Raw genomic sequence first — 17,689 nt, 5'->3', positions numbered from 1 at the left:
TGGGTTTCTTAATTTCTGAAGGGAAAAACTAACCGCTTTCCTGTAGAAAGTTTATTAGAATCAATGTTGTTACTTTAGTTACTTTTTTCTTTTTTCATGATGATGCTGGGATTCAATGAAATTTTCAAGCAACCCCAAGGCATTTACATCTGTTATATACCAAAGGCCACACGGGGCTCATCACAGACCATGGAAACAGCTTCAGAATTAGGCTGAGTGTCAACCTGGATTACTATTGTGATCACTTGTCTTAAACTGAGAGAACGAAAAGGAAGAAATAAAGTTACTGTGGAACACGGTTGGTGTTGCTCCCGTGTGAAGAGTGGCTGGCACTGGTTAAAGGCACCTAGCCACGTTTTGAGGGGAAAAAACAATCTTTTTTTGCATAAAGGCGAGTGTTCTCAGCGACGCAAGGACGCATTCCTACTTTTAAAAAGCAAATAAGGTTGGAACACACGGCCTCACGCCTCGGGGGCTGCCCAGCCACACGCAGCCGGGCTACAGCACCGCGCATGCGTGCTCACCCGCCCTCCGCGGGCAGTGGCGGCGCCTGCGCACTGAGGGGCCGGGGGGCGGGGCTCGCGTTCACCCTGGTAACAGCACCGCTGCGGGGCCGCGCCCTGCCCGAGCCGTCCCCGCCGCCATGCAGGGCGAGGACGCCCGATACCTCAAGAGGTAAGCGGGAGAAGCGGCCGGAGCGCTCGGGGAGCGGGTGGGGGTGGCGATCTGCTGTGGGGGCGGCAGGCTGTGGTGGTGGGGGGGGAAGGGATGAGGCTGTGGTGGAAGTGGCGGTGCTGCTGAAGCACTGCGGGGTGCCGGGTTTTGCTGGGGAATGAATGAGGTGGGTGGCATGCTGGTGGTAATTGGTGGCAGGCAGGTTTTGGAGGGGTGCCCCGGTTTGGGGTGACCGGCGGCATTTGTGGGTGTCTGGGGTGCTGAGCTAGAGGCTGATGAGGGGTGAAGGGGAGCTGGGTGTGGATAGAATGGCTGAAAAAGGTAGCAGGTGGATAAGTGATCCTAAGGGATTAATGGCTCTTTTATCTCGTGTGGCAGTGAGGCCAGTCAGACTGCAACATAGGGTCTGGTTAGGGAACTATAGGATCTGTGCTCTCGTCGAGCAGAAGCACTGGCTGGCAATCCCACAGATGTCACAATTCCAAGGCCTCCTTTAGGCTTGGTTTGTGAACAGTGTTGCTTTCTCCCACTGTGTGAGTGATGTTACCCATCTCATCTTGAATTTGATGGAATTCCTTGTCCTTTTTTTCCTTTATTTTCTGTGGTGTTCAGCAGCATTTGCAGATCTTGCTGTTAGGCTGTCTGGGTTTTGCTTTTTTCCCTGATATGTCACATATTAAGACTCTTAATTGGAAATAGTGGGGAAAAAAACGTCCCAGTAATCTTTGATACTCATTAACGCTGTCATGTAAATGTGAAAACAGGTACAAATCAAAGGGCTGCCTGTAAGGAAACAGCTGTGATTTCATAGCAGTGCCCATTTCTAGCTTTGCATGCTCTGTTTCTGCCACCTTACTTGACCTTGCAGGAATCTTCTTTTGTAGTTATCACTGTAATAAGCATCGTTTTATTGTTTTAGGGAATACAAACCAAAAAAACAGCTGCTGTGCTGTTTACTGTGACAAGGCTTGTGTGCAAGTCCAGTGTTTCTCTGATCTCTGTTTCCCTTTGTCATCCTCCTTGTGTAGTCCCCCTCCCACTGAGTCAGACATGCAAGGATCTGTTACTGGATTTTCAGCTTTATCCACTTGTGTGTGGTTTGTGCCACTTTTAATTAGGATAGTTTGATTTTTGCTTTTTCCCCCTGAAGGAATCATTCCATAAAGGGCATTCACGCACCAGCTTTGGTTATGTGAGCTCAGCTGGCACTGCCTTTGTAGAAAAGGCCTTCCTCCTTGGAAAACTTGGATAGGGTAGGATTCTGGTTGAGAAAGCAGGCAATGAAGGGGAGGACAGACTGATGTGTGCAGACACTCCCCCGTGCATTGCTGCTTCTAGCAGAACATCTGTATGCTCGGTTGGTTTATGAAGTTATTAGGTGCTTGCAAAACTCAAGATGGATAGAAAAATCAATAAAGCAGATGTTTGTTCGTTAGGAGTGGAAGAGGGGGTCTTTAAATAAATATACTTTTTGTGGTGCTGGCATTCTGAATACAGTGGTCTCCCAACAGTATGCAGTTTTAGTGTCTGTGTGATGCATTTCAGTGTGGGTTTTTAAGCATTTCAGAGGAAGAGATTGAATGTGAATTGATTTGTGAATCATACAGCCAGGAAGTAGCTCACTGAGGGTGGTTATCAGGATGAGAGGACAAAATCTCTGCAGCTGTATGTTCTTTAGCTTACCCATCTGTCCCTGTTAAGGAAGGGGGAAAAAAAAACCAAAACAACAGGAAATGTTAAAGCTAAGCAGTCTTAGCCTGAGATTCTGCTGGTAACTAAGCTCATCAGTGGCTTACTGCTGCCAAAAGAAGATCTCCTGCCTTCATTTTTATCCCTGCTCGTAGCTAGAAATTGTTATTCGCTTTTCACATAGCACTTTAATCGAGTAACACGTGGAAAATCTCCTGCTGCCCAGAACATTACAAGTTCTCTGTTAACTTGCTGGAAGAGGCTGTGAAGGGGTTTGCTTGTGTTGCACTAAAGTGACTGCTGGGAGCAGGGAAACCATGGGAAGATCGAATTCTTTTTGCAGTGATAAGTTGCTAATTCAGATTAGTTCTTATATACACTGCTCCTTCAGGCCTGCTTGTTTACCATGCAGCCTTTTCTGTCTGTAAATGACCTAGCAATCACTTAATAGGGGTTTGTCTGTCAGGAGGAGCATTTGTGGTTAGGATCTTCTGGTATGTGTAAATATGGGGGAAATACATCTAGGAGTAAAAAGAGGGTGTTGATTTCTCTTGAAATAGATTCCCACAATCTTTTTGCTTCAGAAGACTGAACCTCATGAGACTTCCATATGAGAACAGCCTGACATGGAGCATCTGCTCCAAAATACCGTTAAATGAAAACACAAATCTCTTCCAAAGCGTTAAGTGATAAACGGAGTTTTTCTCCAATCTCCTCAAGGAGGCTGTTGTTTTTCAGCAGTGAGCTGTATTTGTTTGCCCTGCAGTTTTATGTCTTTGTAAAGCTTGTGGTTGAACTGTGCTTTCCTTCCCACAGCGTACTTTGCGGGGTTATTTGGGTGGCTGTGAATATCTCAAGAAGCAGGTGCTTTTTGCAGTTGCATCTCTGCAGAAGGAAAAGCAGACACCGTAACTGCTGAATGAAAGAAGGCATGCCTTCCAAACTTTTTCTGTTGAGTGGTTACACTGAAGGCTACATCCAGGTTTACTAACATTTTTAGCTCTCTGAGGCATAACAAATCTTCCTTGATCTAATTGACCCTGTGCCACCACTAGCTGCCACCTGACTTACAGTGCTTGTGAAGTCACCTGTAGATCTCATAAGGCAGAAGCTGTATTAAAAACATAACAGCAAAAACCAAAAACACCACAACCAATCAAAACCAAAAACCGACCCACATTACAAGTGTTTTTTTCACCTGCAGTGTTTTAGCAGCTTGGTTAATGACACTGCTGTACATGGTCTGTTGGCAGTACTAAGGAAGAAAAGATAAGTGTCAGCTTTACCACTAAAGACAGATGTGTAAATGTATTCTGTGGAAGTGGTTTTGTTGTCACTTAAGAGCATGGCCTTCATAGTTCAGTATGACTGTGGTGTTACTGGCATAATGAAGTAAGCAAGTCAGACACTTCTGTCAATGACAAACCCAAATGTCTTGGAGAATATTTTTCCCAAATACCTGTAGCTGTAATAAGGCAGATAGACATGCCTGACTTACACCTGTGGATGGCAGCTGTTGGTCTGGTATTCCCCTAGGCCTGGCAACAAACACCGTGAGGTGAGGAACAGTAGTAAATGGGTTTATGTTTCAGGAGAGAATAGTGAATTTGAGACTAAAAGTTTACCCAGAGTGAATTACAAATAATTTGAACTGTCAAGGTTTAGATAAGCCTACTAAGCTTGTAAGTGGCAGTACTTGTGCCACTAGATCAATTAGCAGAAGATTCTGCAGAACAGATTAAGGGATCTGGGAAATTCACCTTTATGAAATGCATCTTTGTTGTTGTTAATCTTTGTAAAGATTAATCCTCTTTCAACCAAGAATGGCCGATGACTTGGGTGTTTCTGTACATACTAAAGGCAGTACTTAAGAATAAGTGTTGGTACAGCTGTCTAAAAGGAAGAAATGTGGTGTGGAAAAGGAGGACAATGCTTGGGGTGAGGATATAGAACTGGAGACAGGTTGTTGGTTAATGATCTATGTTCTGGCGTGATTTTTGAGCCTTTCAATTAATCAGTAATTTGTTTTTTCTCTTCAGGAAGGTAAAAGGAGGCAACATAGATGTGCATCCATCAGAGAAAGCCCTCATTGTTCACTATGAAGTGGAAGCAACAATTCTGGGGGAGACAGGAGACCCTATGCTGGGGGAGCGTAAAGAGTGTCAGAAAATGTAAGGTCATAAGTTCTAGGTTTGTTTTATCTCTGTCACGAATTATTTTTGAAAATGTGAGCTGAAGTGACTGCCTGTGTGAGTGCGTGTAAGAAAAGTAATAGAGGAAAAGAATCCTGAAACTGTTTTTGAGGGTACCTGACATTTTCATCTGTTTCAGATGAATCAGCATAACTCACATTTGCAATATGCTGGAATTCATTTTTACTGCATTCTTTTGTTAATACCCACAGAGATTTCTTACTGATCGTTGCTTGTGGGAGTTCTACTGTAGGTCTGTCAGAACTGTGAGATACTCCTGACACTGCATTTGTAGGCGCTGTGAAAGTAACTTCCTTGTGTAGCTCTTAGATGTGTGTAAAGTCAAAGGATTCAAGATAGAAGGATCTAAAATATGAGAAGAGACCTTTCTAACTCTTTTGCAGCATTCGGCTAAAGAGTCTCAATGCGAATACAGACATCGCTTCCCTGGCTCGAAAGGTGGTTGAAGAATGCAAGCTCATTCATCCCTCCAAACTTGCAGAAGTAGAACAGCTGTTGTACTATCTACAGAATCGCAGAGATGCGTCAGCAGGAAAAGGTAAATAGTACAAGAACAAGGTAGCTTGAGGCTGAGGTCCTTCAGTGTTAGAAAAACTGCTGTGCAAGGTTTTATTTCGCTGAGGTCCTAACTTGCTTGGTGTACAAGCTCCCAAGTTGAAAATGGGGAAGATGTGTAGTTAAACCACACTTGGAGGAAGAAGGAAAAAAAAAAAAGAGGCAATCATGGAGTGATGTCTGGAGGGGGGTGGGGCAGATGGAAGCTAGAATTGTCATTTTAACTATCAAAATATGTGTCTTGGCCTGCCGCAGGGCAGCTTTGCTACTTTGTGCAAGCAGATTCAAAGCTATTAAGGAGGAAGTGAGTTTTTTTTTTTTTGCTTTAGACTTGCACTAAAGCTTATAAATTGTTTTCTTCCCCTGGGCTGTAACTAGTTATTTAGATTGAGGAGTCAGAGGCATCTGAGGGTTCTTTTTGCTGCCTCTGGTCTGGTTAGCTTCAGAAACGTGACACACAGTAGCTGTGTTAGTCTAACAGGTCAGCTGGACGCAAAAGGACTTTGAGTTTCATTGTACCAGAATGTATACTCTTGGAATAAGTGTGGTTTTGTCTATGAACATGTGTAAGTTAACTGCAATTATGTCTTTTCATTATAGAAAAGAAGGAGAAATCCAGTAAGCCAAAAGATCCGCCACCATTTGAAGGCATGGAGGTAAATATTGGTGTTAGATTAGCAAGGCAAAAAAAAAAAAAATTACTACTAAAAAGTGGTTATATAAATGGGGAGGGGAAGAGCTTAATTCTGTGTGGTGGTGAGTTGTTTTTTCCTTTTGTGTGTGTGTGTGTTTCTTTTTAAACAAAGAACTTGGTTTAGATATATTGCACAATGGGAAAAAAAAATCATCTCCATAAAGGGTAAAATATGTGACTTTCATACTTTCTCCTCATCCATAGCACACAGCAGGACAGCAAGAGAGGTCTGGAACATAGGACAGGATGCAGGGAGTCATGTCTGAGCATCCTTTTGTTTTTTGTAATTAAATCTTCTCAGATTCCCTGGTGATTGTTGGCTGTGATTCTGTGTTGATTTTTTTTAATTTTTTTTTTGAGTGTTTTATCCTTTCCAAATATCTTAACTCAAGGCTCTGCTTTCTTTCATCTTGTGATTAAGAAACATTGTGATCAGTCGTGTTAAACTAACATCTCTTTATCTGTAAAACTGTTGATTCTGACTGCTTTCAGATTGATGAAGTTGCCAATATCAATGACATGGATGAGTACATTGAATTACTGTATGAGGACATTCCTGACAAGGTGCGTGGCTCTGCCCTCATCTTGCAGCTGGCTCGGAATCCTGATAACCTGGAAGAACTGCTTATTAATGGTAACAAGGGTTTGAAACTTCTCTTAATGTTATGTTGCTTTTGTGGTGCATTCTTGGTGAAAAAGCAATTTGTCTTTGAGATTTTCTGTAGCATTATGCTATAGCTAAATGCTATGCTTGCTCTCAATAATATGCTAGGCTGTACTTCTCTGTTCATAATAAACTGGCTGTCAAACTCCAGTTAGATCTCACCACAAATGGACACAACTTAGGCTGTCTGTAGGTGGACCAGAAATCATCCAGGTTCAACTTCAGCTGTTTTTTTCTCATCTTATTAACTTGGCATTGGTACTGGAGACAAAAAAAAAAGAGTTGCATTCTGAAGATCAAGACCCTAGTTGGTTTGAAAACAGCATTTGCAGTCTCACATAATTATAGCTGTCAGGTTTCCAAGAGAATAAATTGACTGTGGATACGTCATCCAACTATTTCACTAGTGTAGCATGCTTCTTTTGTGTTAAAAAAATTTTTAAAACCAGAATTCTCTTGTGACATCCATATTGTTGTAATTGTCTGTGTATGTATGTGTGCTGCCCTGCATGATGTAAAGGTGAGTCTGACAAGCAGAAGATGCACTCAGTCCAAACCAGACTTTGAAACAAATGATAGGCTCATGTCTTGTTAATTTAGTTCTCTCCTTCCTTGTCTCCCATGTGTATTTTATTGTTTCTTCTTCCTCACATTCATTGAGTGATTGTAGTGGAAATGCTAAGTCATGGCTTGAAGCAGTGATTGAGCACCTGGTAGGAAGGCAGGGCCAACCCAGGGGAGCTCAGGTGCATACAGTGTACCTGAGTGATGGAAGGGATAGAGCCAGGATCCACCCCTTCCCAGACCTCATTTAAGGGTTGGCAGTGGAGGTGAGGGCATCTTGCTGCCTGCCTGAGGCCTTCCAAAGTAAGCAGCTTTTCTTCCTTTGTTTCTATGTCCACAGCTGCTGTATTTGGGCTTGTTCTCATTTGCTGCAGCCTAGGATTGTGCCACCCCGTTGCTATTGCTGTACTTTCCATCATGTTATAGTATTACAGCAATGAATGTGCTGTGTCCATCCTACAACGTCCATAAGCAAGATTATTGCAAGAATTGGGATGGGTGTAAAGAAATAGAAAGTAGTGAATGGAAAATGCGACAGTTGTTAAGGCACAACTGAAATAGAATTTGAAAGTGAATGTGTTGATTTTGTCACCAGGAGCCAAAGTGTAGTATGGAATGCACAGGTGATAGAGGTCACAACGTTTCAAAGTCAGTAGTAGGTTTAAGCTTGTGCTAATGTTTGGTTTCACTGTCCTTTCTTATCGCCTCTTCTTGATGCTTGGGGATGGCCAGTCTGGGTGCTCTATGTACGATCTGCAAGCAGAACTTTTTGAGCAGAAGTGAAAAGCTTCTCTTTAAACAATCAAACAACAAGACGTGCAGGATAAAGTGCATTCAGACTTTGTCTTTCAGTGAAGAAGAGGGATGTGAGATGCTGGTGCTCATCTAACTCTTGTTTTGCTTTAGAAACTGCCCTGGGTGCATTGGCTAGAGTTCTGCGAGAAGACTGGAAACAAAGTGTGGAACTTGCTACCAATATAATATATATTTTCTTCTGCTTTTCAAGGTAAGTTCAGAATCTCTGTGTATAGGAAAATAAGGAACATTTTTTTTTCTCTGTTTAGTTACTTTTCATTTCTTTGCACTGTGCTACAAAACCTTACTGAAACAGGGGCAAAATATTGCTGATTTAATAACACCTGTTAAATGGCAAAATTGAGGCACAGAAAGATTCCCCTTAGTGAGGTGCTTTGTAGTTGAGCTGGGAAGAAGCTAATAAGGCTTGTGACCTGTAGGTAAGATGCAGTGCTACTATCTTCTATTTCCTTCAGCATGTCTCACAGGGAAAAGATGGTATTCAAAACTGAGGTGAGTGCTTATTCTTATTGGATTGCCAGCATTCCAGCTCACCCTGTGTATGATTTGCATTGCAACTTGATTTTAGGTCTCTGTTAGTTCTTGTGAATAGAAGTTTCTCTTGTAGCTCTTATAGCATGAGAAGTGGAGTTAATTGGAAAACATTTTCCTGTATGCATGAAAATTAGAATGCGTTGTTATTCTGACTTGGAACAACACATGGAGATATCTGCGTTTCATCCTGTATGAAGAAAGGATTTCTCTTCAGGACCGTGCTGTCAGATCAAAAATACAAGACGTATATTTCTATTCTATATATTAAGTTCATGCCTTGAAGTACTTACTTATTACTGTAGTAATTTTTTCCTCTTAACTGTTTTGCTGTGTCATCTTGACTGTGCAAGATGTTTTCTTGTGCTTTTGAAAACTTGAAAAGAATACTCATGTTTTGGATCATTGTTTTGAAGTAATTTTCCAGAAAGAAACACTCTGTAATATTGCAGAAAGTAAGTAGCTACTTTTTTTTAATGATAATCAGGTGGTATAGCATTGGAACTTTGCTGTCCTAGATGTGAGAACAGTTCTAAGGTTGTTTGCATTTACTTCTTTCCTTCTTCAATGCAGCTTTTCTCAATTTCATGGCATAATCACGCACTACAAAATTGGAGCTCTGTGTATGAACATCATAGACCATGAGCTGAAGAGACATGAGCTTTGGCAGGAAGAACTTGCTAAAAAGAAGAAAGCTGATATCCTTTTGATGGGCTGGGGCAGCTTGATGGTTCTTGCCTTGTATTGGTAACTGTTGTTGAGTTACACGTGATTAGCATACAGCAATTACTGTAAAAGCAGTAAAAAAAAATAGAATTGCAAAATATAATTGTAGAAATGAGAAGGACTGTGGGAAGTTTGGGCTATTGAAGAGATCATTCTGAAGTTATTAAACAACACAAGTGCGTTATTGAATGAGCAGTTTGTCCTGGAAGCATTTTTGCTGAGTACTGAGTATAGAATATATCCAGGAATAGGGGGGAAAAAGTACTGCAGATGACAGTGAGTTGTTGGGGAGATAATGTCTTTCCACTGAGGACTGCAGTCATCCAGACTGTTTAACTTCTGTCAGAACTCCTTAACTTCTGCAATGTACTTGATGAAGATCCTGAAAATCAAACCTTGAAGAAGGATTATGAGAAAACCTACAAGAAATATCAAGGGCTGGTTGTCAAGCAGGAGCAGCTACTCAGAGGTATAGAAATCAAATTATTGCTTAATGTGGGTAGAGAGTTGTCTTGAACAGTTGTTATAAGCATGACAGCTTAAACATACTGAATGTGTGGATGAATGTGGAAGAGCTTGACAAAAGAACAGTGAGAAGACAAATACTTAATCAGAATGTGTGACAGCATGTTAACAGTTTCTTAAAGTAATCTGTCAGTCTTGAAGAAAACAAAGAGTTCAACTTTCTTGTTTCTTTTAATGGTGGTGATTTCTTTTTTCCATTTTAATAGATTTATTTGTCTGTTTATTTCTAAGTTGGCCTCTGTCAGAATAATGTTGAATAACTCTCACCCTGTCTCGGTTTCTGTATTCAAATATACTTTAATGTCAGACTGAGATGGTCTTGAGTAGCAAGGCTATCATGGAAAGGCTTTTTAGTGACTTCCATTGTAATTAAAAGGAAAAAAAAAATTAAAATGCTTCTAGTGATCATAAATCTTATGATTTTAATTTTTATAGAATTACTGTTAAAATCATAATTTTGTTTTCTAAATAGGATTAAAAAGCATTTATGGTCAGTTTTGTTGAAAATGCATTAGAAAGGGAGTGGAATGCTTCTGAAAGTCTTGTCTTAAGTACTTAATGTGTATGTAGAGCCTCAGGTAATTCCACTGTCTTTGACCTGTTGGTATGATTTGTATTGAATTTATTAGTTGCGCTTTACCTGCTCCTGAATCTTGCTGAGGATACTCGCACTGAGCTGAAGATGAGAAACAAGAACATTGTCCATATGTTAGTGAAAGCCCTGGACCGTGATAATTTTGAGCTGCTTATCCTGGTTGTATCTTTCTTGAAGAAACTCAGCATTTTCATGGAGAACAAAAATGATATGGTAAGGCCCACAGCACTCCGCTGCAACGTCAGGAAAATTATGCAGTGTCTGAAAACTTTGTATGGCTGAAAGGAAGGGATATCTCTGTCGTCACCCTGACTGGCCCTGATTATCCTGTTTCATTATGAGTAAAAGGAAGGAAATAAAACATTAAGCTGCAACGTGCTACAAAAAAATCCTGATGCACTTTCATTCCAAACAGTAAAACTAAATACATGGAATTCCAAATTTAAGTTATCGTTCCAGAGTTTGTCATACCTGTGCTTCTGGAGATGTCCATGATCCTTCCCCTGAATTAGACCTGTATGATCAGATATTGACTATCCCAAGGATTGTCTTGGGAAATTATCTTTTTACAGTCTACTAGACTACTTTGGCCTTCAAGGGCACCTCAGAACTGTTCCTTTATGCTGCCAATACCTCAAAAGAATTTGAAGCAGTGATGTTTTTCTTAAACTTTTGAAATCTGAAACTTCTGAAATTGTAGGATTTTTTTCTTCCTGAAGAAAGCTTCCTTATGCTCTAGGCAAGTATCTGATTTACTGAATTCCCAGTGGATTTTAGTAGATGCCCGCCTTTGTTTCTGTGCTTTTATACAGTTGTTGAAATAAAAATGATAAATTTTCCTTATCCAAGAGGTAATCTGAGATTAATGTCAGACATGAGAGATGAAAAGATCTGTGTAATAGAAAATTAATTGCATCTTTGTTGCTGGAACTCTATTTTACTCTTGCCTAAGCACTAAATGCTGTCGACAGCGTGCATCTCCTATATTAATATACAACTATCCTATTTCTTAATGAATATTAAGATAATGTAGACTATCTATTAGGTGATCAGTCTTTTATTTTATAGCTGTCTGGTGCCCTGAGGGATTTTGGTAGGAAAATAAGGATTACACACCTGCTTATTGCTGGTGTGTTTTGAACATTCTGTTTCATTCAGCAGAAAGACAAATGGACCAAAATTGTTGGGTTTATTTTATTGTAGAGCGTTTGAAATGTAGCATACAAATCTTTTAAAAAAGCTTTTTCAAAACAAGTCATCTGTATGAGTATCTTTCTGATAAAAGATGTGCTTTTTTTTTTTCCCCTGGGTATTATTAAGGAAGGAGATGTTCTCATATTTTTACGAGGCTGTAATACACAACTATTGAAGGTGAAATCAGCTAAGGCAATTGTGCAATGTCTGATTCTAAGTAAAGCTAAATAATCCACTTATTAATAGCACATTCTTTCAGTTGGTATTCAAATGCAGTATTAAATTCACAGCAGCAAAGTAGGAGTTCTTGGTATCTGATGGTTTCTGATCAAAAGGATCCAGTTGTTTGGTTATTGCACAATGCCATGTGAGAAGAGCTGTAGTTTCTTTTCTTAGAACTAATCCTCTGTGTATTTATAACTGGAGTGCTAATTACGTCCCTGCAAAAGCTTATTTTTATGTTCTTCCTTCTGGCCATGGAAGATTCCAGGAGAGAATGAATGCTATCAAAAGATTATGTCAAATAAAAGCAGATAAATGATGTTTAAAAACAATAAAAACTTTCTGAAGTCTTGCCATTCAGTGCTCAGATGTCTTTTCTGACTGGTGTAGTGGACAGGATCTCAGGAACAGATAGCACTTCTCAGTTCCTGGATTCCACTTCTTAGTTTGAAAGTGTTACATGTGAGAGAATGTGAAAGTTCTGTCTGGAGGTTCATGTTCAATTCATAATTAATCAGATTCTTTTTGGATGCAGATTCTGTCTGTATTGGTTGGGCATCTCCCTTACTTCAATATCAGTTGCTGAAGGATTGTTCCCATTTAAATGGCTAAACATCCCCCTTTCCCAATTTCACCTTGCAAGTGATGCCTCTAGATTATATTCTTACAGTATTCCATTTGTGAGGTGTATTTCTAAGATGTCTGAACTGGTTCAATTTTTTTAAAATCAACTTGATGAAATAAACCAATCCAGAAGGCTTTAACTATGAAGACATAAGAGAACCTGCTTCAGGTGAAAATGCATTGACAGTTACTGTTGAGTGTAGAAATCTCACTGCGTGTGTGCATGGCTGCATGTGAATATATAGCACATTCAGAGGGCTTTTACATTGAAGATAAAGTTGTGTTAGGATGCGTTATGGATTTTTCTTTTTTTTTATATACAGGTAGAAATGGATATTGTTGAAAAGCTTGTGAAAATGGTACCTTGTGAGCATGAAGACCTACTGAACATCACCCTCCGACTCTTACTGAATCTCTCCTTTGACACAAGCCTGAGAAATAAAATGGTGCAAGTTGGTCTGCTTCCCAAACTCACTGCACTCCTAGGTATGTTTTGTTCCAAGGTGGACATTAATTCAACAGGTGGCAGCAATGCTGTCTTACATCGTGATATATCATGGCAAGAAGTTGCTGGATTCATTTTCTCTTTGCCAAGGAACTTCTTCACCACTCCCAACCTCTATCATTTAGATAATCTTTTGAGATGATTTAAGTGAAAGTCTAAAATAATGCAGTTCCTAGTAGTTTTATTGCTAGGTTCTCTTACATTGTTGAATGAGTCTTTAAAAATAACTTTGCTATCTAAGTGAAAATCATTTGTGCTGACTTGTGGGCAATGCTTGTAATCTTAGGGGGAGGAAAAATAGGAATATAGTAGGAAAAACAGTCTGCAATTTCGGGGAGCTTACTTGCTGAAGATACCAGTTATCTTTATTATGAAGCTAGCTGTATGTGCTGCTTCATGTTACCGTAGTGGTCTGTGTAGAGATCAAAAAATTCACAGCTTTCTCAGCCTCAGCTGTGGACAGCAGTGACTTTTTATTCTTAGATTTTGCACTCGACAGTTTGTAACGTGTTAAGATTTTGTGAGAACTTGACAACAAATAAGTTTTCCTACTTTCACTGTAGAGAAAAGCTACGGAGACTATGAGGAGTCTGGGAAAAGCAGGGATTGTCTAACTTGATTCTTATTTTACAGTGGAGTTCTCGAGAAGGTGGTTTCATTACTTCTTGTGTGTTCATTTGGCTGATGCTATCTAGAAACCGCTCTAGTAGGTATACAGAATGTTTGGCTGTAAGGATTGCTGAGTGTTCATTTCTAAGTTGGAGGTGAGGATCTTGTTGCGAAGCCTTACGTACATAAAACGCTGACTCAAGGCGTCGAGTTTTCTGTGATTTGTTGGGTTTGGGATATCCTCAACCCAGTATCCAGATGTGACAGATGGTGTGAAATGCAATAGTGAGCTTTTTCCTCTACCTTTGTATAGTTGTTTAGCATTATTTGCTTTCTCAGTTCTACAGTAAATCTCAGCATGGCCTTATTCTTTTTAGTATTTATCATGAAAACTTAGAGAATTAATGCTTTGAGACCAGCGTTAGTGATTACTACAGTGGCTATCTGACATATCCTGAAGTTCCTCAGTTTTTTTAATGCTTTCCGTCCCACAGCCGTGGGGACACTTAATGTCCTTCTCTAGCCTGAGTTAGGAGAAATAAGAAAAATAGAATTTGGAATCCATCTTTTTGCATTTTTTTTTTCCATTGTTCTCCTTGAGATCGTGCTTTTTGTCAGTAAAGGAGGCCAAGAAGTGGAAACTGGTCAGGAAGTGTATTTTCTTTTGTTTGAGATAAGGTCTTGCTAGATAGTCAGATGCAGCTTGGACTATGGCTTCTCTATACAAGTCACCCTAAGCAGTGGCACAACACAAACCAATGAAATCCCTTCTATCAGAAATTCCCTGTTTAATACAGGAGTCAGACTAAACTCATCAGTTAGATATCTGCTTTCTAAGTCACTAATTCTAATGCGGAGAAGAGAATCTCTCTTCAAATGCCATTCCCTTGGGCTTGAATGTAGACTTGTAAGAAAGGCTGATTATCTCAGAAGAACTGGTTGCTGACATCACAGTCAGATCCTGAAGTGCCTGCTAAGGCAATTTATGGCAAGTTCTGCTCGTGCTTCCAGTAGCTGCACTGTCTGCACTTGGCTCCTTGAACAGTTCTTCCCTTGTGCAGGAAGCTTGTCGCCCTTTTTTTGTGCTTGGAAGCATGTACTGTTTAAGCTGGCTCTCTCCTGTAGAGTTGTTTGATGCTTATTTTGTGTTGTGCTGATTAGAAAAGAAAATAGTGGATAATTTTTCTGCTTAAATTTTCTAAGTCAGCTATGTGATTCATAAGACTTTTCTTGATAAAGTGATTCGCGTCATTCTCCATGACGTTGCTTTGTGTATTCTAGCTCAAGAAAGCCTGCAACTTTAATAATATAATAATTATGGGCTGGAATACCCTTTTTATACAGATTACTTGGGCATTAAACACATTATTCAAGTCAGTACCCCTCAGCTTATATTTGCAGGTCACCTTAAAGTGCTGACAAATCTCAGCAGCTGTTGACAAGTCACCATACAGCTCCTAATGCCAAGAGGTCAGGTTTGTTGACTCAGCCTACTGAAACTTAACATTTGTGCATGCTGTGCCTTTCAGTCTTTTGCGCTGTGTTTGAGATGAGTATAAATTAAGTGCAGTAGGTGCTTAAGGAGGGAGTTGAGATTGCAAGGAAGGGAAGAATGGGATTTGTCAGGCAGCAGTTTGAGCACTGAGATGGCTTTCTTTGACAACGTTGAGTCCTGGATGACGTGCAGGTTCCCCAAGGGACACTGGATGGCTTGGGAGCAGGAGTGCTCTTAATGTAGCTTGAAGTTAGAAGCAGAGGAAACAGAATGACTTCAACCAAACTAGCAAAGGAATGGACTAAGTATGACGTGCATACATTGGAGAAAGGCCATCTTGTCTCTTGCTCTAGCGTGTTGAGGCTGCTGTTGAAAGAAAGGACATGAGAAATTCTGCTTAGTCTTGGTTTCCATTTTAATTAGCCTTTTCTTTTTAATAGTGCCAATGCTTGCTTCCCCATGTAGCCTTGCCAGTCAACACCACTTGCTAGTTTTTGTGGCTTCTCTTCACAAGTCTCCAGTATTGTATGTGACAAGACTCCTCTTGTTCCCTCCAGGAGCCCAAGTTAATCAACTACAGCTGATCTTTGTTATACCGTGACTCCCAAAGAGCTGGGTACAGTTGAGGGAAACTTGGCTTCAGACTTACCAATCAGGAGCTGGAGCAGAGCTGTGGAGGCCTTATAGTCTGGTGTGTTCGAGTTTTTTCCATGCACAAGCTATTTGAAGTATGGGAAGAGATTTTGTTGTCTTCAGTTCTTGAATAAAACCTTGTAATTGCTAGTCACCAGTGCCCTGCTGAGAACTGTTTTGTACTGATGGCCTTGCTTAAATACCAAGAAATTATACTTACTGAGTGATCTTATTTTTATGCATTCTCCATGTGTACACTTTATGTGCCAAAAATATAGTTTCAGTGGATTTAAGTGAGAATCTGTGAATCCACTGAATGCTTTAAACTATTTGCTTGCCAGAGATGTGAAAAACCCAGATTCAGTGCCTCTAATCATCACCTTGGAAAGAGAGGCCAAAGTTGTACATCATAGGATATTGTGTGGAAGTTTGCTTTGCTCACATTTTGCTCTGTGACATAATTCAAAGGGAGTATAACAATGACTTGCTCCAAATACAGTAGAGTTTGATGGTTAGTGAATTTGCTTGTGGAAGTTATTCTCATTGAAAGGGTAAAACATAGAGCTAAACTTTAAAGGAAGGAGGTGAATTTGTTTTCTTAATCCCTGTGAGCATCCTACTGTTGGACAAAAGGGAAATGCTACCCTTCTTTTTTCATAATCCTTGTGTGTGTGATTGGTGTCTGAAGTAAACGCTTTGGCAGCAGACAGCAAAAAATAAAACACTGCCTACAAGGAAGAGTGAAATAACTATTTGTTTGGACCAAATCCACTTTTTCAGTTAACTGGCCAAACCGACTGCAAAATTTGGTATAGCTCTTAAATACATGCACAGCTTGTGATTTACATTATTCTAATAAGGGTGCTCTTTTGTGCTGCGTCTGAGCGGTTTCTTGGTCTTTGTGAAGTGAGACAAATAGTTCTTCATTCTCTCTGAGACCAGCAGGCAGCTTGCTCAGCAGAACCAGCTGAGTGCTGCTGTGCGTGTGATGGCAGGCTGCATATTCTTGGTGGGCTCCTGTTCAGAAAAAGCTCCTGGCAGTAGAGGATGTGGCAAGCAGTGCTGGGGTTCGTGTCCTCCCGTGAGTTAGTAATTTCTCTCAAAATGACAGAAATGCTAGGGAATGGTGTGGGAGCTCTTGCAGTGGGAAATATATTGCTATGCAAAGGTAAATGGGTGGGGAAGATCTGTTCCTTGAAAGAGTAGCTCTGGTTGCATGCAGGGAGTGAATGGTTTGTGATTTGTGCATTCGTCCTCTTGAGCTGCTGGACAGTTCTTAGGGGTACTGAATGTGTATTGTCTTGAAATTTGTTTTTTTATTCACTTCCCAGTGCAAGCCATGTTTAAAGAACTCAATATGTTTGGAAGCCAAGCTAAAGTATCTCATCATTGTTGCTCAGAATTATGAGCTGTTTTTTAAAATGAAGCTCTCATTGAACACAGAGATTTGTGAGCTGAAAAGCAGAGTTGCGGAATACTGCCAGTTAAAATTTCAGCCCAAATGGGACGTGGAGTGCAGAGGGGTTATGGATGTGTCTGTGGAAGTGTTAGGCAGTGCCAGGGTGTTCCACCTCAAAAATGATGAACATCACAGGTTATTATTTTTTTTTCAGTCCCGATTACTGTGACTGAAAGAATTGTTTTTATGGGTTTCAATTTCCATTTAGCCAAGTCGTGCTTGTTATACATCGCAGCGAAGTGCCACGTGATCAGTCCCCAGCAGCAAGTAGTAAAGTTTGCCTGGGCACTGAGTATGTACTGAGCTTATGTACTTCATTAATGTGAGCATCCTGGTCTATGTTCTTAATGTCTTCGTGTTCCAAGACTTACTGTCAGCATACTGAGAGGTGACAGCCACCTGATTTGTGGCTGGGAAGTTGTGCAGTAGCTTACAGACTCCAAAGTAGGTCAAACTTTTCCTGTATTCAAGCTCTTTATTTAAGCTGGAGATAGGGATGGTGAGCTACTTTGTCAGTCTGTGGCTTCTTCACTGAAGAGTCTGCCTTCACTGGATCCACCAACAGAATCTTTGAGTTTTATGTTATAATGCCTGTCTTTTTTTACTTGCTGGAAACTACTGAAATTTGTTTGATATTTTTCCACTCCATACAAATGAGGTTTAATGAGCAATCACAGAATTGCCAAACAGTTGTATTTTCG

The 17,689-nt window shown here is 40.4% G+C and overlaps 1 protein-coding gene across 2 annotated transcripts in view; it reads left to right on the top strand.

The window, feature by feature from the left end:
* Nucleotides 1-523: 523 nt before the first annotated feature.
* Nucleotides 524-17,689, top strand: part of KIFAP3 (kinesin associated protein 3) — a 64,213-nt gene continuing 47,047 nt past the window's right edge. Inside the window, exons 1-10 of one of the 2 annotated variants that reach the window (XM_085231953.1) lie at nt 524-675; nt 4,404-4,535; nt 4,961-5,115; nt 5,733-5,788; nt 6,319-6,460; nt 7,961-8,060; nt 8,975-9,099; nt 9,498-9,596; nt 10,282-10,460; nt 12,611-12,773. In XM_085231953.1, coding sequence (XP_085088079.1) covers nt 644-675; nt 4,404-4,535; nt 4,961-5,115; nt 5,733-5,788; nt 6,319-6,460; nt 7,961-8,060; nt 8,975-9,099; nt 9,498-9,596; nt 10,282-10,460; nt 12,611-12,773 — 1,183 coding nt within the window. In that variant the 5' untranslated portion in view covers nt 524-643. Of the gene's footprint in view, nt 676-4,403; nt 4,555-4,960; nt 5,116-5,732; nt 5,789-6,318; nt 6,461-7,960; nt 8,061-8,974; nt 9,100-9,497; nt 9,597-10,281; nt 10,461-12,610; nt 12,774-17,689 lie in introns of those variants that run through there. The other variant, XM_085231954.1, reaches the window with a different exon arrangement.

Source organism: Meleagris gallopavo, chromosome 10, assembly GCF_905368555.1.
Source record: "Meleagris gallopavo chromosome 10, MGAL_WU_HG_1.1, whole genome shotgun sequence".
In the NCBI taxonomy this organism is placed as follows: domain Eukaryota; kingdom Metazoa; phylum Chordata; class Aves; order Galliformes; family Phasianidae; genus Meleagris; species Meleagris gallopavo.
Note: the sequence above shows the minus strand (reverse complement) of the source record. Positions and strands in the feature narration are given on the sequence as shown.